Below are 20,645 nucleotides of genomic sequence, written 5' to 3'. Positions count from 1 at the left end.
GCCACCCAAAAAAAAAAAAAAAAAAAAAAGGCAGAAATCATAAAAATAAAAGACACTCAGAAAATATGAAGATTTTTGTTCTATTTCCTCCAATAAAGACATTGAAATATTTTAGCACATTCACTATCTCAACAGTTTTGTGAAAAGGTAAAAACAAGGATCACTATTTTTAAATAAAGTAAACAAACTCAAAAAAATTACATGGTTTGCCCAAGTAATCTAACTACTAAGTAGTAAAATCTGGTCTAAAACTGTATTTCCACAGCACATTATTCTGGGCTTTCTAACAGTCTTTACCCACACCACAGCATAAGAGAGGTTATTTTAGTTTTTGTTTATTTGTTTGGTTTTTGGTAGCACTTGAGATGGAACTCAGGGCCTTGAGCACACTAAGCAAGCGGTCTACCCACAGAGCTACATCCACAGCCCCAGAGGGTTAATATTCCTCTTAACTACAGGGTCAGCATCCAAAACGCAGGAATGTATCTCATTCTTTATTGCGTGAGTGGCTATGCCAGGCACAGGTTCTTTATCTCATTCTTTATTGCGTGAGTGGCTGTGCCAGGCACAGGTTCAAGAAAACAAAGTTCAGTAAAAGATGGATGGATGGGATTGAGGGTAGAGCTCAGTAGTAAAGCACTAGCCTAGCATGCACAAGACCCTGCGTTCCATCCCCTGCATAAGTAAGCAAATAATCATGAGCGAACAAAATAAACCCAAACTCAGATTCTTTGTTCACATGCTTTCCACTATGCAATATTCCGTTCCTGAAAGATTTCATTTTTTAGCATCCACCAAATACTGACAACCATATGTAAACACCCTCTGCATATCAAACTTCCAAATCGGCTTAGTCATGTAACTATACATATTTTTTTATTTTTATAAATTACATATATGTATACACACACACACACACACACACACACACACACACACCATCAACAGAAAACAACTGGAATAAAGTATATGTAACTGGCAGTGAATGTGTTTTCTATGACCTTACCCACTGCTTGTACTGGAATTCTGAAAGGAGCTTGAGTTCATGTGCCTTCCTGAATGTATTCATGGTTCTTTCCAGCCTCTGGAATCAGAAAGATCCCATCAGTTTGTTAAAAAGATCCCAGCAGGGGTCTCTAACATCTGATCTGAACAAAAGCAATTTTGTGTATTTCTGAGAATTCAGAGAAAGGACTGAGTTGCTCCTGCTTGGTGGTATCACTCAGAAGAAGAGTAAGCAACTATATCAGGCATAATGCAGTAAGAGAGCCCCTCCTGTCCTGTGGCCATAAGGGCAACACAGACTCAGACCTTCAAAATGACAGGTCACCCACCAGGAGAAAGTGAGTGATTATACATAAAATTTCAAAAGCTGGCCCAGACCCCAAACGAGTTGTGCTTCTGTTCTTTCAGAAGCCAGGCACTTTCTAATCAGGAACTATAACAACATAAGTCCTTACCTTCCCTCTGAGAAACACACTACTGGTCTTCTTAGAAAATCTTTCTAAGCAAAAGTTGATATAATACTTCCACATGGCCTCTAAAAAAGTCAGATTACATTATTCAGATCACCAACTGACCAACAAACATCATACATCTTCTGAAGAATTTAAATTAGCCTGATTAAAAAGTGTTACTCTGATTATAGCTAATCAAACATTGGGGAAAAATGACTGAGTAACAGCACAAGCTCAGAAGTCCTGCCCAGTTTTTTTGTCCCCCTGCCCTTATTCCCCTTTATTACAAAATAAAAATTAAATCTCTAAGACAAAAAATTCCAAGTAAAAATTCAAAAATTATCATATCCTAAGTATCATTTCCTCCAAATACATGAACATAAATGCTATTATTGAAGTTCACTAACATTCTAATGTTCACCATCAGAGAAAGAACAAGCTGGAAAGACAGGCACATTGTAAACTATACTATAAAATATGGATTTTGGTATTTGGAGGGGGAGTGTCAGTTTCACACTCACAGATCCTTGACTTCTGTATCACATGACAGAGAAGTTCACCTGTAGGCAGAGTCTTCACTGCCTCTTCATACACAGCACAGCACCTCTCCTCTCTCTGGGCCACCTCCACTGCTCTGGCTTGTTTTGTTGCAGGCTGTTCTTCTCCTGGTTGAGATGCGATCTCTAATTCTCGCCGTGCCACATAATCCCAAGTGAGAGGGTCATCCGTGTGCAGAGCCTGAAGGCTAAAAATTACAGCTTATTGGCATCTGCCCTATGAAAAAAGACTAACTCCAGAATATCAAACAGAGAGACAATTCCCCATGGTCTAAAAATGTGCACATGACACCCTTCACAACTGCAATGCTGTAAGAACCATTTCCCATAGGCTCTCCAGAACATCTGAACTCCACAGTATTGACTAACAGTCAATGGAACAAAGTTGTCACACATATATTGAGTTTCAGAGTGTTTCAGATATCCTTCACAAATGTTAACTTTCAAGTAACTCTCAAAGTCAAATCAGTTTTATCTGTAACCACAGAGCCTCCATGAGTCCTGGAGGACTTACATCTAGGCTGTTGAATTCCTATAATAATAGAGGCAGAGAAAGAGCACAGGTAATCCTGTACCAAATATCCAAAGGACAAACTGATCCACATGCTATCTTATCTCCGTGGATGCATAAGAAGGGAAGTATTCACAAGACAGACACAAATAATTCTTAAATAATAAAATCAGACATCGAAGAATAAAATTTACTACAACACTTAACTATAAAAAGTTATGACTACAGGGCTGCAGGGCATGACTCAAGTGATAAACAGCTTAACTCCAGACAAGTGGCCCTGAATTCAAATCCCAGTACTGACAAAAAAACCCAAGAGATCTGAAGATCTAAATATAGCTCTAATTTTATGAACAGAAAACATGCAGGAAATTAGGGTGTACATTTTGATATAAGCCTTAGGATATACTGGTTATTGAATGGTATTTCCAAAAGGAAGCCTGTAAGTAAATCAAGAACCCCTCTGAAAATATACTTTTCCATGTACACTAGGACACAACTTTTCTTAAAACTTCTAGTGTGGCATTTTCTTTCCTCCCCTTTCTAAAAACCCAACCTTGGGCTGGAGGTGTGACTCAAGTGATAGAGCGCCTGCCTAGCTAGCTGCAAAGCCCCGAGTTCAAACCCCAGTACTGACAAAACAAAACAAAATACCCAACATCAAATTCCGACCAGAAGACCAGAAATAGACATAATCACCTTTCCATTGTTTTACTTACTCATCATAAATTTCTTTTTGTAGATCTTTGGCGAAATCAAATAGCTGAGCAATGGAAAGAAGTGACACATGAAATTCTGCACCTAAAATTTTAAAAGGAGGGAGGGGAGAGTCATTGGCAGTTAGACTGTAGAGCACCATTTTCCTGGTAACGTGGAGTTAGTTCTTTGGCTATTTTGTTTTATTTCTTTTTGAGACAAGGTCTTACGATGTAGCCCAGCCTATCCTCAAACTTGTGATACTCCTGCCTCAGCCTCCCCAGTGCTGAGATTATAGATGTGCATCACGATGCCTGGCTCTGGTTTTGTATTGCAGGTCTAGGGAATAAAACCCAGGGTCTCACACATGTGAAGCACATGCTCTATCATCAAGCTATACCCCCAGTTGGAGTTGGTTTTCTGGTTGGGGCTTTTGAGAAGTAGGACAAAATAGGGGGGAAAAGGTCATTCCATGTTCTCACTACATGATCAAAAGCCATTACTAACATTTTAGAATATTCATAAATTGTAACTTTCATTCAAACTTTTTGGCAGTAATGGGTTTGAACTTAAGGTTTCCGGCTTGCTAAGTAGGCACTCTACCACTTTAAACCATGCCCCAGGCCCTTTTCAGATTTCCTTATTTTTTAGATAGAGTCTGTTGTGTTTTTGTCATACCTACACCTCCTACACAGCAGGGATTATTACAGACATGACCACCATTCTTGGCTTATTTGTTGAGATGAGATCTTGTTAACTTTTTGCCCAGGCTGGCATCAAACCATGATCCTCCCAATCTCTGCCTCCTGAGTAGCAGGGATTAGCTAGGATTACAGCCATACATCAACATGCCTAGCCTCATTCTAAACTTCTTACAGAGTCATATGCTAGTGACTCACATCTGTAATCCTAGCTACTCAGGAGGCAGAGATCAGGAGGATCGATATTGGAAGCAGGCCTGGGCAAAAAATTCTGCAAGATCTTATCTTGAAAAAACTCATCACAAAAAAGGGATGGCACAGTGGCTCAAGGTGAAAGCCCTAAATTCTAGCCCCAGTGCTGGCAAAAACACAAAACAAAACCTCTTAAGGAGATAACAGAATAGACTAAACCATTAATTTCTTTAACTCCCCAAATGAGTACTCAATAAAAAATTGAAGTATCCAATTACAGCACCAGAAAAATAAGCCTTTTCTGAGAGCTACAGGACACTATTCTTAGAGATTTATTTACATTCAACTGGAAAATTTCAAAACTAGCTAGCAATTCTCATTATAAACAGATGTTTCACTTTCCTATCACCAATAAATGTTCAAAAGATACCTACCTTTTATCTATACACAATGGAATTTTATGCAGCCATGAAGAAGAACGAAATGTTATCATTCACTGATAAATGGATGGAATTGGAGAATATCATTCTGAGTGAGGTTAGCCTGGCCCAAAAGACCAAAAATCGTATGTTCTCCCTCATATGTGGACATTAGATCAAGGGCAAACACAACAAGGGGATTGGACTATGAGCACATGATAAAAGCGAGAGCACACAAGGGAGGGGTGAGGATAGGTAAGACACCTAAAAAACTAGCTAGCATTTGTTGCCCTTAATGCAGAGAAGCTAAAGCAGATACCTTAAAGCAACTGAGGCCAATAGGAAAAGGGGACCAGGAACTAGAGAAAAGGTTAGATCAAAAAGAATTAACCTAGAAGGTAACACCCACGCACAGGAAATCAATGTGAGTCAATGTCCTGTATAGCTATCCTTATCTCAACCAGCAAAACCCCTTGTTCCTTCCTATTATTGCTTATACTCTCTCTACAACAAAATTAGAGATAAGGGCAAAATAGTTTCTGCTGGGTATTGAGGGGGGGGAGTGGGAGGGGGTGGAGTGGGTGGTAAGGGAGGGGGTGGGGGCAGGGGGGAGAAATGAACCAAGCCTTGTATGCACATATGAATAATAAAAGAAAAATAAAAAAAAAAAAAAGATACCTACCTTTAATCTTGCTTACAGAAGTTTTGTAGATGATCCTCGCCAACTCGCCCATAAGGATTTCTTCAGGGTGATCAAACTCCCCCTACAAAGTGTTACATGACACATAATCTAAACGGTACTACCAGTAAATAGAAGAGCAGTGGGATAAAATTAATACTCCTAGACTACCTGTGTCACGTGACCTCTGGCAAATCCCACCTCCCCCAGCCTGAACAAGATCACTGATCTTCCAGCTGGTTCTCTCAGGCTCCTGGAGTGGTGGGGGAATCACAAGGCTTAAAGCCTCACCAGAACAGAACAGGCTGTGTATGCTTTCATTATTCTTCTACATAAGATTTTATTTGGAGAAAAAAAGTTCTGAGCACAGACGGAGGCATGGCTCAAGTGGCAGAGTGCCTGCCTAACAAGCACAAGGCCTCGAGTTCATCACCCAGTACCATAAAAAAAAAAAAGAGTTCTGGGCTAGAAACCACAGTAACAGACAATATAGCAAAGTTCCCTTTTCAGCACTAACATTCTTTGTTTTTTTTTTTTGAGCTAGGGTCTCACATATATAGTACCACTGGACTGGAATTCATGATCTTCATGCTTCCATTCTCAAGTGCTGGGATTACAGGTATGCACCACCACACCCAGTACTTCAGTTCTAACACTCTAAATCTTCTTTTTTTTAAATTATTCTACCACATTAAAATATGTAAAAAGGAAAAAAGTCATTTGTGGTAAAGCACACCTGTCATCCTAGCACTCAGGGGGCTAAGGCATAATTGCAAATTCCAGGCCAGCCTGGGCTACATGGCAATACTATCTCAAAAAAAAAAAAAAAAAAAAAAAAAAACGCCAGGAGCCACTGGCTCACACCTGTAATCCTAGCTACTCAGTAGGAAATAGAGATCAGGAGGATCACAGTTCAAAGCCGGCCCTGGGTAAATAGTTCAAGACTCTATCTTGAAAAAAACCATTGAAAAAGGGCTAGCAGAGTGGCTCAAGTGATAGAGCACCTGCCTAGCAAGTGTGAGGCCCTGAGTTCAACCCCAGTACCACCAAAATATAAGGCTAGAAACCATGCATTTTAGAACCTTTCCCAAACTTTTTTTTTTTTTGGTGGTACTGGGATTTGAACTCAGGGCCTTTCACTTGCTAAACAGGTTCTCTACCACTTAAGCCACTCTGCCAGCCCTTTTCTCAAGCTCTGTGGACCAATTACTATAGCACTTAATGAGATCATATGGAAGTAAAGAAAAGCATTTAGCCATTCCAGCAGTAATAATTTTGAGGACTACTTCAATCTATCTTTAAGGCAGAAAATTTTATTTTTTAAATTACTAAATCCATTTAATTAAATCAACTTAAGACTCATCTTGAAGTTTCAAAATGTAACAACATTAAATTGGGAAAAAATTTTAAAAGGACTGGGGTATGGCTTAAGTGGTAGAGTGCCTGCCGAGCAAGCACAAGACCCTAAGTTCAAACCCCCAAACTGCTAAAAATAAACAAATAAATAAAAAGGAAAAAAATATGTATTCCAAAGATTTTTCTCTACTCCTAAGCAGGCTCAAAAAGCTACATATTATTAACAAATGACAATATAGTAAGATCTTACCACGTCCATGGCAGCTTTTTCAAATTCTTTCTTTTCCTTTCTCAGCTTCTCAGCATGCATCAGCTCCATCCTAAAGTACTACAAAAAGGAAAAAATGATCTGAAACTCTTTAAAGATACCTTTTTCTGTTAGAAATGAGATGGCAACCATGAATTTAAGAAAAAAAAAATTTATATATATATATAAATATATACATATACGAATGACTTTTTTTAAACCCATAAATATTATATCTGGGAAAGTTGGGGGACCATAACATTTTACTTTTTTATGAAACTAGCTGATAACAAGGTATGGTGAGAGTGATACTATTTTACGCTCTTTGACATGCAATCAGGGCATATGAATCAAAAACTGTAAAAATGTTTTTGTATCCTTGATTATCACTTCACAAATAAACAGACATTAAAATCTGGCAAAGAGAAACAACAAGCATGCTAGAGTGTCAGTTTCTCCTCAACAGTGAAAGTTTCTGCAAGGAATTTTACTTATAACCTCATCCAGGTATGTCAACCTATATACTGAGTGGGGAATTTGGGCTTCTCTCCCCACTTAGCAGTAAAGAAGAAGAGCAATCTCAGAAGAGGTCTAATAAATGGAAATTTAAACAATTTCCAGTCTTATAAAATAATAGCCAAAATGTCTAAGATTTCATGGAAAATCAGCCATCATACCAAGAACCAGGAAAACCTCAACTTCAATGAAAAATAAGAGATGTCAACAAGAATAATGGAGGGGATGAATCTAAGATATATTGTAAGCACTTTTGTAAATGTCATGATGTACCCCCAGTACAACAATGAAATGATAGTAATAATAATAAAAGAGAATTACTGGAGAATTGTCAAATTATTTAAAAGAAAAAAAAGACAGCACTATCAAGAAATTAGAATTATCTGATAAAGATTTTAAATTGACCATCATAAAAGAGCATGACTGAGCAATTATAAACACACTTGAAACAAATGAAAAAATGGTAAATAGAAGACATGAACTGGTGGAGTGTTCAATTGCTCATGCCTGCCTAGCAGGCATGAGGCCCTGAGTTCAAAACCCAATACTGCCAAAAAATGGGAGAAAAAAAAACCTTTTACAGTTGGAAAAAAAATTAAAACATCAGTGGTGGGTCCAATAGCAGAATACAGAAGTCAGTGAACTTGGAGACTGAATCTTGACTGCAATGGTGGTTAAACAAATCTATACATGTGAGAAAAATGACAAAGAACTATATACACAAATTTTCCAACATCAGTTTCCTAGTTTTGATATTTTACTAGCTTCATAAAATGTAACCACTCGGGGAAACCAGGTGAAAGGTACACAGGGCCTCACTGTATTATCTTTCTGAAATAATCTGTAATTATTTCAAAATAAAATCAGTTTCTATGCCACCTGGCTAGAGCCCATTGCTCTTTTTTTTAACGGCGCCTTTTCTTTCCTTTTTCATTCAATAAGGCTTTGCTACTGCTTTGAAAAAAAAATAAATCAATGATAAATATGTAGTATCAAATTGCATGAAGGTTGTAATACCATTGTAGGTATATCAAGAGAAATTAATGCATAATTAAGAATACATGTGCTATATAGTTAGATTTATCCAGAATTTTGGGGTTTTTTTGCAGTGCTGAGGATTGAACCAAGGGGCCCAGCGCTCTAGTGGCACAATCAGTTAGTGCGAGGTACTCATGTGAACTCAGGGGCTCAGGCAAGCTAAGCAACTGCTCTACCATTCAGCTACCTTCCCAGTCCTGAGCCTTAATGATTCAAGACATTAAAATGAAGTTACTTTAAAAAAAGTTTACTCCCTTTAAACCAGTAATTCTGCTTCCAAAACTCTATCATGAGTAATTAACCCTAAATATCTAAAAGTTTCATAGACAAACATGTGAGAGCAAATACTGGAACCAATCTAAGTGCCCAACAACAAGGAAAGTGAGACAGACTGTAAAAGATGCAGACTTCTGGTGCAGCCAGAAAATAGTTAACAGTAATTTTGAATGGTATGTAAGTCTACTGTTTATCTTGTTAAAGCTGAACACAAAATTGTACATAAAACACAATTACTATGTGAAAAATGTGCACAGGAAAAAAAAGGAAATTACCTCAGTTTTTATCTCTCATTTATGCATACACTCTGTTTGGGGGTGGGGGAGGGAAAAGGACTAGGCTTTGAACTTAAGTCTCCTGCTTGGTAGGCAGACACTCTACCACTTCAGCCAGGACCCCAGCCTACAAACACTCACTTCTTGATAGAGTTTTGGGCATTCAGGATGAAAGCGCAGAGCCCGAAGAAATAGGTGCCTTGCACTTTCTGAAGACAAGCGATCTTCCATTTCCCATTTGGCTGCCATAATCCACAGAGCTATAAGTGAAAAAAAAAAAATCAGAGTTCATTCCAGCAAATTAATCAAGTTAGGCAAGAAAAGACCAATGTTCCACAAGGTGCTGGTGGCTCACGCCTGTAATCTTAGCTATTTAGGAGGCAGATCAGGAGGAGCATGGTTCAAAGCCAACCCTGGGAAATAGTCTGTGAGACCCTCCCTATCTTGAAAAAATCCATTCACAAAAAAGGGTTGATGGAGTAGTCAAGGTGCATGTCTGTTCAAACCTCAGTACCACAAGAAAAAAAAAAAAGACCAATACTCCATATTGGTCTCAATACTCAGTATTTTTTTTAAATCTTACCAAAAGGGGAAGCTGGAAACAGAGAGAGTTTCTAACTGCAAAATGAGAATGTTTTCTAAGCCAACAGGTAAATGCTAAAAATGTTCATTCAAAATGATAAGTCACCTGAGTGCCTGTTGCTGTATTTCATCAGATCTAAGGCCAGCATTGTAAGTCACATACAAATTTTACAGGTTATTAAAACATTAGAGATTTGTATTTATTAGAATCAATGAGGTATTATTTTTTACATGTCTCTCTATATTTAAATAGTTTATATTGTCTAAAAACCCTTTGTCTTTCTACATGGAAAAGTAACTCTAAGTTAACATTCTAAGTATTCCTAGAAACTCAATAAAGGTCAGATATTTTATCAAGACTTTTTCTAATTCAAATGACCCACAACTGATAATCACATCTGGAGTTTTTTGGGGGGCCACAAATGGTGGTGAGTCACTGCTTTGAGTTTTCTTGAGTATGTGACTCCTGAAACTGATTCTGGACCTTTAGAAGCTATGCCCGTCAATAGAACTTCTAGACCAGAATGGTTCCCTTATCTGCTCACGTGTTGTCTCATCCCCTCGCACCTTAGGGATCACCTTGGATCACACCTGAGGGGTCACCTTGGTGACTAGAGACTGGCCTTCAAAACTGCTAGGAATACTCTACTGAAGAAATATGCTTAATGCTGTCTTGTTGTATCCTTCTAAGTAACTGATGCCAAATATAGCCTATTTGAGTCTTGTGTACTATAAAATGTCTGGCTGAGCCTAACACCCTGAGAATAGGTACTGAAGCGCCACTACAGTAGAGTAACATACCAACCACTCATTACTCACAAGTTTTTCTCTTCTAAGACATGAGCACCTACTCTGCTTCTAAAATCTATTTTCTCCTTTAAACTTTTGAAATCCCATTGTATGCACATATGAATAATAAATAAATAAATAAATAAATAAACTTGAAATCCTTCACATTTCTCTGCCTCCAAATAAAGTGACCCTCAATGACTGCTCTGTTTACCTTCCATCAGCCAAAAAGAAATATAATCCTTCTTGTCCAGGTAGATACACTACCTGGCCCACTAACAGCTGATTCACAATAAGAGGCAGCTTTCCAGGAACAAAAACTGCTAAGGCCATTGTCTAAATTCAAACCCACCAAATAATTTCTCTTAGGTTTGTCTAGCAAAATAAATAGCAAAATGGTTTGAGTCTAAGTAAAATGTAGAGAAAGAACTGACGAGAATTTCACCATACCTGGCTTGTTTGAATGAACAGCCAACATGGCAGAGAATATCTTACTAAGTTGAGCTTTGGTACCCTGTAAAAAAGGAAGAAAAATTTCTACTTCTTGCACAGAGAAGTCATTACTATTATTAATCTGTAAGAAATATGTGCTGTACTCTCACCAAGTATAAAATCCAATGGGGTAAGATCTGATATTGCTAGTGACATATCAACAAACATAGACACACTCATAGTTTTCTTCTATCTAAACCACTAAACATCTGCATATATTAAATTTTTTCAATTTTATTGAATAAATATGCATTAAAATGATTTTCTTTTCAACTGAATTGGAAGACATTTATATAATGACTTAGATACACAAATGAAGTTCAACTTTAGCTTTCCTGAGTTTTCTCATTTGTTAGCCCTACACCTCTGAAGAAAACATGGAGTCCAGTAATGAAGTATGAATTTAAAAGGCAGACTAGCAGAAAGAAAGGAAGAGGAAGCAAGACAGCTTTACTCACCCATTTCTTACAAAAAACTACATAGGACAGCCAAAGTTGAACATCATCCTGCAAGAAAAACAGTGCAGTAAGATGCATGAATTTTACCTTTACATATAATGCACCTTTGCATTAATTCACTTTGATGAAAACAGAGGTAAGTTTCAGAAGATCCCTGTAAGGGTCTTCTTCACTGATGGATCTCTTAAGCATGATAATTCAATCTAACTCTCCACTTCTACCCACCATGCTCCAAGAAAATTTGCTGTCTATTCAATTTGCTCACTGCAGTTCTAAAAAGGTCTCAATCAGGTATAGAAACATAAAATGTGACATTCCCAGAAATCTAAAGCACTTTCCACACAAGATGTCCAGTTCCAGACCAAACATAAAAAACACCAAGTAATTAAGATTCTGCCCCTCCCAAACCATTCCAAAGCTTCAGTGTACTTCACTTAGAGATATCCAAGCATCTCCCAGGTGATTTTCTAATCCTTAGTAATGTGTCTAATACACTGTTTTCAGAACAATCCTCTCAGAATGAGGTAATAAGCTCAATTTTCTTAATGGTTTATGTGACTCAATGTTCCAAGCAAAGACACCATAATTCAAATAGTTATTAAGATGAAGCCAGGCACTGGCGGCTCACACCTGTAATCCTAGGTACTTGGGAGGCTGAGATTAGGAGGATCAATGTTCTAGGCCAGCCCAGGCAAATAGTTCACAAGACCCTATCTCCAAAGTAACCAGTGCAAAATGGACTGGAGGTGTGGCTCAAATTCAAATTCAAAGCCCAGTCCCACCAAAAAAAAAAAAAAGACATCCAAGATGAGAACAGAGAGCAATGCATTTGAATATCCAACTCAGACTAGGTATAATATATATCCTTACATCTCTTTTTTCTTTTTTTGGTAGTACTGGGGTTTGAACTCAGGGCTTCATGCTTGCTAAGCAGGCACTCTAATACTTGAGCGTCTCCACCAGCCCCAATCTTACATTTCTTAAGGTTAAAGAAACTGTAATCACTTACTTTCCACTTTGCTGAAGCACGTCCAAAGACACCTTGTATGCGGTGTACAATAGAATGTTCAATCTCATCCTTTTTAAATGAATACTTAATGCGCTAAAAGAGAACAAAAAAACAAAGGTCAGCTTAATCACATTTATCCAAAGTAGCATTCTCACTGGACCATTCAACAGAGGGCTGGGAGTGTGACTCAAGTGGCAGAGCTACTGCCTAGCAAGCATGAGGTCCTAAATTCAAATCCCAGTACCATCAAAAAAAAGGAAAAAAAAAGTACTGACAAAGTGAGTGATTACAAATACCCTTACGAGCACACCACAGTTTATCAAAACGTATGTCTCCCAAACATATGTTCTAGCTATGGAACCACCTGCTTAATTCTCAATTTTTTTCCAACTTCTAAAAAACTATCTACTCACTGTTCTTCTTCTCTTGATCAGCTCCAAAAGATTAATTTCATACTGTAGAGGAAGAACATGCAAAGAAATAGAAGAAAAATTGTAACCTTTTATATACAGAATTAAAATCATAAAAAAATCAAAAACGTAAAATAGAAGATGATTTGCTTTCAATAGGCAGAATTTAAACAAATGTCTAGAATTCATTGAAAATTTACCTTACCTCTGTAAAAGTTACAAATACACATAGAATCATTAACAAACTTATTAGCAACTAAGATTCAAAGAAAGCATGTTACTAACACCATGAGACTTACAAGATTTATAATATCAATTAATCTAGCATTCTAATTTACAACAGTGTATTCAAACTTTCAGTTAAAAAAAAAAAAAACCAAGCCAGGCATGGTGGCACATGCCTTTAATCTCAGCACTTGGGAAGCTTGAAGCAGGAGGATCATGAGTTTGAGGCTAGGCTGGACTACATAATTAGACCCTATCTCCAAAGGAAAAACAAAAGAGTTCTACTAGATGAAACAGTGACAAGCCTGACTGGCTCTTTCTACCACAGCCCCTACACCATCACTTACAACCCCTAATGTTCTTTAAAACTCACTACTATAAGCCAGCGCCAGTGACTCACATCTGCAATACTAGCTACTTGAGAGGCTGAGGCTGAGATCAGGAGGACAATGGGATTCAAGGTCAGCCTGGGCAAATAGTTTGGGATACTCCCACCTCCAAAATAACCATAGCAAAATGACTAGAGGTGTGGCTCAAGCAGTAGAGCACCTGCTTTGCAAGCAGCAAGCCCTGAGTACAAATCCCAGTCCCACCAAAAAAATTAAAAATAAAAAATCACTACTACATTAATTGTTCTCTAAGCTACTACTTAAAGAGTATTAGAGACAGAAAGCTCAGTCTCACAAGATTGCATGGTTCATTTAAAAACTGTTTTATGTGCGGGCAGCAGTGCAGGCTCAGCAGTATAGCACTTGCCAAGCATGCACAAGGATGTGGTTCAATCAACAGCACACCATCACAAAAAAGCAAAACAATTAAATTTTTCAACTTTCTTAGAGCTTGAGTGAGGCCCCAGGGGCCTAGATTACCAGTACTGAAAAGTAACTGGTTTATTAAATATTTCAAGCACACTGAAAACCTCGTGCAGCTATCATACAGCTACTGGAAAGCCTACGCTATACTGTATTTGCTTCAGATCTTCAAAAATACTTCAGACAAAGGTCAAGTCCCCTATATACCATCTTTAATTCCACTCTTCTCCTTCTCCAGAGGTTGCAACTATCTCAACTATCATTTCCCAGCATGACTTTGGACTTTATTATAATGCCAGTGGATCACGCCTGTAATTCTACCTACTTGGGAGACTGAGATCTGAAAGTCAAGGTTCAAAGTCAGCCCAGTAGGACACCTGCTTTGCAAATGTGAAGCCCTGAGTTCAAACCCTAGTCCCATCAAAATAATTAATACTAATAATGCAGTCTTGGTTTTTGCTGTTAAACTTTATGTAAGTGGTGTCACACTACATTCATAATTCCGTACGGGATGATGACTGTTTTGGGTTTTTTTTGGCAGTGCCAGGGATCAAACCCAGAACCTTTCATGTGTTAGGCAAGTACTTTACCACTGAGCTACATCCCTAGTCCTCAACATTACTTTAAGTCTATCCTGGTTGATATCTTTCCCTCTCAAGTAGCAAGGATTACTCAGTGGCAAGAGCCACTGAGCATAGTCAAGCTTTTTGTTGTTTTTTTTAAACTAAAGTTCAAAACTTTATTTATTCATTCATTCTTTCATTCAGAGAGGGGATCTCACTATGTAGCCCAGGCTGGCCCAGCAAAACTTGAAGTTTTATACTATTTCATCTTATTGGCTCTAAATTCTGAGTCAGTCATCTAACATATTAGCTATCTTCCCCCATCTGACAATGGGTCCAACCTGTATGTCTTCACTCAAACTTCCATCCATTTAAAAGATGAAAGAACTGGCAGGACCAGTGACTCATGCCTGTAATTCTAGCTACTCAGGAGGCAGAGATCAGGATTGTGGTTCAAAACCAAAACAGGGAAATAGTTCACAAGACTCTATCTTGAAAAAACCCTTCACAAACAAGGACTGGTGGAGTGGCTCAAGGTGTAGGCCCTGAGTTTAAGCCCCAGTACTGAAAAAAAAAAAAGGAAGAATCTTGGCGCATTATCTCCTTTCCAAGTTGACTTACACTTTCCAACCATCTGCTATCATCAAATTCTTCTCTATCTTCTCTATCTTTTTCCCCAAGAGTCAAATCTCTTGCTAAAATCCTAATACACACTATGTCTCTGGCATTCTCTGATCTACTAACCCAATAAGAAGAAAAAAGAAAGAAGATAAACAAAAAGTTGTTTGGCAAGGACTAAACCTCAGTGGGCAATGCAACCCCTAATGTTTATCTCTAATTCTGATTTAAAAAAAAAAAACAAATCTGTTTCATCAGCAATTCTGGAATTTTGTAGAAAATGATGCTAAGTTCATTATTCTCTAACCAATTTTAAATTTGTGAGGATTAAAAAGCAATGAAATAATTCACTTACTTGAACATAATTGATAAAGTCTTCCTTGAAAAGAGTTCTTCGCTGTATTTTGTATTCGAGATCAGAAGCCTTTTTAATGATAGCCCTGAGGAGAAAGTCATTTAAACTATAATAGTTAGCCAAGCATGGTAGCTCACAACTATAATCCCAGCACAGGAAGAAGTAGGATGATAGTGAGTTCAAGGCCAGCCTAGACTACACAGCAAGACCCTCAAAAAGCCAAAGTATAAATAAAAATTTTAAAAATATATATATAACACTTGAAATGAGCAAAAGCTAAATTTGTATTTAACATTTAAAAATTTTTTGGGTATATTTAAAACACATATTTACCGTAACATCTAATTCTCAAGCACAATTATCCTTTATAGGCAAGTATTCTCTTACATGACTTTTGTGTTCTTAAGGACACCAGGATATATTTTAAAACTTTCAGGAAAATCAACTTAATTGCCAGAATCATTGACATTCCCCCCAGCAAATAATGCTAAGTGCTTTACATCACACACATACACCAATACAGAGCTACATCCCCAGTCCTCTGCACTTAGATTTTGCCCGGTGCCACCGGTGGCTCACGCCTGTAATCCTAACTACTCAGGAGGCAGGATCAGGAGCATTGTGGTTCAAAGACAGCAAATAGTTGGAGAGACCCTATCTTGAAAAATCCCATCACAAAAAAGGGCTAGTGGAGTGGCTCAAGGTGTAGGCTATGGGTTCAAGCCCCAGTACCACACACACACACACACACACACACACAAAATAGTAATCAAATCTCTCCTAATATCATCTTGTTTCTACATTTTTAACATATAAATTTTTAAAAATCTATATTGTCTCTACTTTAAAAAGCTTATTGATTTTTTGGAGACTAGCCATTCTTTGTTAAGAAGTGAATACACAACGTGTGTATCAGAAAAACTTAATGCAAGATATGCAAGACAATTATACTTAATAATGGTAACACTTCCTGAGCACTAAGTCCCTACAGCTGTATTCTCTTTCACTAACAAACGTTTAGTTTGAGGCTCCCACGGTCATATTACAATGCATCTAGTCACTGTAAGTTGAAGAAACAGTCACAGAAAACCACTAAAAACTATTAAAGTAATTGCCGGGTGCCGGTGGCTCACGCCTGTAATCCTAGCTACTCAGGAGGTAGAGATCAGTAGGATCGCGGTTCGAAGCCAGAGCGGGCAAGTGTAGGAGACCCTATATCGAAAATACCTATCACAAGAAAGGGCTGGTGGAGTGGCTCAACTGAAGGCTCTAAGTTCAAGCCCCAGTACCGCAAAATAAATAAATAAAAGTAATGAACCTTAAGGCTGGGGGCCTGGTTCAAGTGATAAAACAACTGCCTAGCAAGAGCTAAGACCCTCCGTTCAAACCCCAATACCGCAAAAATAATAATAATAATAATTTTAACAAATTACTGATGCCAACTATGTAGCAGGCGCTGTGGCTAGGCTCTGGGATAGCATCCGAAACGGAATTAAACAGTCTTCATCTCCAAGTTTGGTTAGGAAGTCACTCTGCTCACATCGCTAAAGGACTACACTCTTAGCTACACTGTAACCAAAATGTTTAATTTGTTGAATTCCCCACCCTTCTTAGTAACCTGTCAGCTCCTGATGAGCAGGATCCATCCCATTTTACCACCTTATGGCACCGAAACCCGGCTCCATGAGGGGCTTTCAGTAGAGAATGGTGGGTAAATGGACCAACAAATCACCTTGCAATGGGTGAGAATTTAATTCTGGGCACCGTCAAAGCCCAGCAACAGACTTCCACCATGTTAGGAAAAATAAACACAACTGAAGTGCCCCCACCCCTGTCCCCCGCCACTCTCACGCCCTAACCTCCCCATAGCCCTCCCCAGCCTTTCCTCTTCCCCAGGCCTCTCACTTAATCTCCGCATGACTGAAGAGTCCAACGCGCTCCAGCTGTTCTAATTCGGGAATTCGATCTTCTATACGTTCCTGGATTATCTCCGCCATGAGGTCCAAACTCTACAACCCGGCAGGAGGCAACACGCACAAAAACCCACTCTCGAGAACCAGCCTTTACGTCCTGACGTAACGTGCCCCTAGGCCCCGCCTCTTCCGCTTCCGCCGTTGGAAAAGTCTCTTTGGCTCTTGTGGGAGCTGTCGCCTCCCTGTGGTTGATTGTGGGACTGCAGTGATAATAACCCACTCCTCCGAATCTGAGGCGGGACACTAGCAGGGGGCGGGGCTGTGGTGGGCGGGGTTATCGTGTGGGCGGGGCTGCGTGCTTGCATGGTCAGACGCGCCGGGATCTTGAAAAGTGCTCCCAGGTCTAGAGCTGTTTCCTGCGAAGGCGTGAAGTTCATTTTTCTACTGGATATTGTCTATTTTTATTGTGTTCCCATTCCATGTTCTCATTTTCCAACACCGAGAACCTAAAAAATTTTGAAGCTAATGGAAAGCGATACTATATAATTAAAGAACATAAACATTTCAAAAAGCAGCAATAGATATCTAAAACTGATTCAGAACATTTACTCTTGGCTTTCTGATAGATTCAGTAAACCGGTGTGACAACACTGGGTTTTCACCTGCCAGATAGAATCTCTGAATGGGTGATTAACTTTAAAATGGTGAGAATTAAAATAGTTATCCTGGCTATATAGACAAGAGCTTTCAAAACAAGTGGTATCAAACAATATACCTTATTTGAGGATATAGGATTTTGGTATTGAAAAGTTGGGGAGTTACTGAAATAATAAGTATAGACAGACCTTCCTTACATCATTGACTGAGCAACTTAGCATGGAGGGATACTGATGGCATACTTACTAAACCTAAAATAATATCTGCATAGCTCAGTTGTTTTTTATTTTTTGGAAGGTGATAAAAAGCCAAGCAGAAGTTCTTGCTAGGCCTGATTGTTTCAACATTCACATTAGCACCTTGATCCTGTGTGATTTACAGAAGGAGGTAGACTTAGCAATTAATCACATGCCACTCCTGTTCCTTTCCTTCCTTTTTCCCTTCATGTTTTGCTCCACTGGTCTCGGAGACAAAGGTTGGTTTGGGCTTCATCATTTCTTAATTCTCTCAGCTGTAAGACATGAGGGAAGTGGAAGGAAATCATGTATGTAAACAAAGATGAAATTTCTTTGTAATAGTAAAGTTTCTGGGACCCATAGTAACAATAGTGGGCAGGATGACATTGGAGAGTAGGCACTGAATTTTTTCCTATTTTCCTATTTTTTTCAGTAGCAATTCCTAGTATATACAAAGCTCTCAGTAAATAAATGGACAAGAATGAGATACTTGCAAATTGTCTGTAGGTACTAAGAAGTCAGCAATTTCTGACAGATTGTAATCTTTCATTTCAAGGCAAATTTGATGAAAACTTCAAAAAGTAAACTATGATTTTTAAGTCAACATAACTATACTTTCCTCCCTTATTTTGAAATTTAGCTTTTATGTTTATCTTGCCCTAAGAAGTATAATGGAAATGGTAAAGACTCAATTTTACTTCTTCATCTCATAATAATAGCTATTGTTGTATTATTAGTGATTATTACCTATTATTTTAGGGCTTACTGTGTGCCTAGCTACTATGTGCACTGTTTAACTCCTCTACGAATTAACCCACCCACTCACATCGCATAAATATTTCTTAAAATATCAAGTGAAGAAGGAGCTCTTGAAGAAGTAAAAAGCTCCTCCTAAGGCTCAGGGCTCTAGTTCAGTGGTAGAGAGCATGAAGAAGGCCCTGAGTTCAAAACCCACACAAAAAAAGAAAGAAGAAAGGGAGGGAGAGAGGGAAAGGAAGGGGTGATGGAGGAAAAGGGAGGGAAGGAAAGGGAAGGGAAGAGAAGGGAAAAGAAGGGAAGGGGGAAAGAAGGGAAGGGAATCTCAGAAAGCTTAACTATTTTTAATCTTACCATTTATCTTTAAAATTCACTATGAATGTCAAATTAGTAAGGTGGTACTGACCAGGAGCAGGTGCAAGGAAGCCTTCTGGATGCTGGAGAAGATCTACACTTGATCTGGTTGACCATTGCATGACTGTATAAATGTGTAAAAGTAGGCGAGGGGCATGGCTTAGGTGGTAGAGCACCTGCCCAGCAAGCACAAGGATCTGAGTTCCAACCCCAATACTGCCAAATAATAGATAAATAATTAAGTAAAATAAAATAAATAAAATACCCACTGGGGTATGCACTTAAGATCTGTACACTTTCTGAAAGTTACACTTTAATAAAGGAGAAAAAATTGTCAGACTCTCCTTGAGGATATCATTCTTTTTAACAGCTTCAATTATTATTTTTATGCATAGCAGGGTCAGAAATATCAGCCTTTTTCCTCTCTAAAAGAGTTCATGTGAGTTTTACATTATAGCCCACAATATATTAGTAGTTGTTTGAATATAAATTATTCTGATTTTTTTTCCCATATTGTCAAGTTAGATTGATCCCAGAAAAAAGTATCCTGATCCTGAAGAAACACGTGGCCCCCATTTTAGTGCCGTCACATGAGCCAGTCTGGGAAACAGTGAACATCTCATTTAGGGTCCTGACAATCTCTTAAGGAATCTGCCAGATGAACACTAACCAGATGTTTGCAAATCAAGTTAAAACTTCTATTCTTCCTTCAAAGCACTTGAACATAAACTTCAAAGTAAACTTGAACTTATCCTTGGATTATTCACATTGTCACATCTGATGATTAAGTTCCTGAAGAGCTCAGTGGTTAAAAACAGCAGAGAAAGAAATGCTAGACATTTTTACATTCTTATTATTTGATAAATGGAAGTACCTAATTTCAGCAATAATGAAAAGCCACGCACCTGGAATCCCATCCCCCCTACCTTGTTCTGAGTCCCCTGCCTGCTTCTTCCACACAGAGAGCCCTGGTAGACTTCAAAGTCAGGCAGCAGTGATAGACACAGGCTGGTCTTTGATGCCTAAGAACATCAGAGCCCTCAGTTTGATGGGAATGCAAAGCATCTGTACCTTTCAAACCTTTCATGTTATCTCTCACTGCCAACAACAAAAGCTGAAAAGTTTGAGGTGACACACATTATCCACATTAAAATATTTGGAACCAGTAACTTTTCATTTCTTTTTCTATTATTTATAGCTTCTTTTACTTTGCAAACCACATTGGATAGTAAATTACTTCTGGCACACAGCCTTGTCAGTTTGCCAAATTTCAACTGGAGCAAGTTTTTACAGCCAAGCTAATAAGCCTTGAAAATTAGGAGATAAGTATAATGGAAATAATGACGTGGTCTATAACTGCAGGAGCACAGAATGGCAACGTGAGATCCCAATAGAATCTGCTTTTAAAAGTTTTTCATCCTAATGGATCTTCACGTTTTTAAGTTTTTTTAGTTCAAAACATGTAAATGGAAAGGGTTTCTTTCAATTGACAAAAA

At 38.3% G+C, this 20,645-nt stretch overlaps 1 protein-coding gene across 1 annotated transcript in view; it reads right to left on the bottom strand.

Annotated features, from left to right (window-relative positions):
• The window catches only part of Utp6 (UTP6 small subunit processome component), a 28,335-nt gene extending 11,001 nt beyond the window's left edge, over window positions 1-17,334 (bottom strand). Inside the window, exons 1-13 of the mRNA XM_020174475.2 lie at window positions 17,139-17,334; window positions 15,234-15,318; window positions 12,664-12,705; window positions 12,251-12,343; window positions 11,242-11,289; window positions 10,742-10,805; window positions 9,062-9,180; window positions 6,819-6,896; window positions 5,216-5,297; window positions 3,245-3,326; window positions 2,018-2,202; window positions 1,461-1,540; window positions 1,007-1,084 (exon numbers count right to left, since the gene is read on the bottom strand). Coding sequence (XP_020030064.1) covers window positions 1,007-1,084; window positions 1,461-1,540; window positions 2,018-2,202; window positions 3,245-3,326; window positions 5,216-5,297; window positions 6,819-6,896; window positions 9,062-9,180; window positions 10,742-10,805; window positions 11,242-11,289; window positions 12,251-12,343; window positions 12,664-12,705; window positions 15,234-15,318; window positions 17,139-17,230 — 1,128 coding nt within the window. The 5' untranslated portion in view covers window positions 17,231-17,334. The remainder of the gene's footprint in view (window positions 1-1,006; window positions 1,085-1,460; window positions 1,541-2,017; window positions 2,203-3,244; window positions 3,327-5,215; window positions 5,298-6,818; window positions 6,897-9,061; window positions 9,181-10,741; window positions 10,806-11,241; window positions 11,290-12,250; window positions 12,344-12,663; window positions 12,706-15,233; window positions 15,319-17,138) is intronic.
• Window positions 17,335-20,645: the final 3,311 nt, after the last annotated feature.

The sequence above is a fragment of the Castor canadensis genome, chromosome 11 (assembly GCF_047511655.1).
Source record: "Castor canadensis chromosome 11, mCasCan1.hap1v2, whole genome shotgun sequence".
Lineage (NCBI taxonomy): Eukaryota > Metazoa > Chordata > Mammalia > Rodentia > Castoridae > Castor > Castor canadensis.
This window is presented reverse-complemented; position numbering and strand designations above follow the sequence as displayed.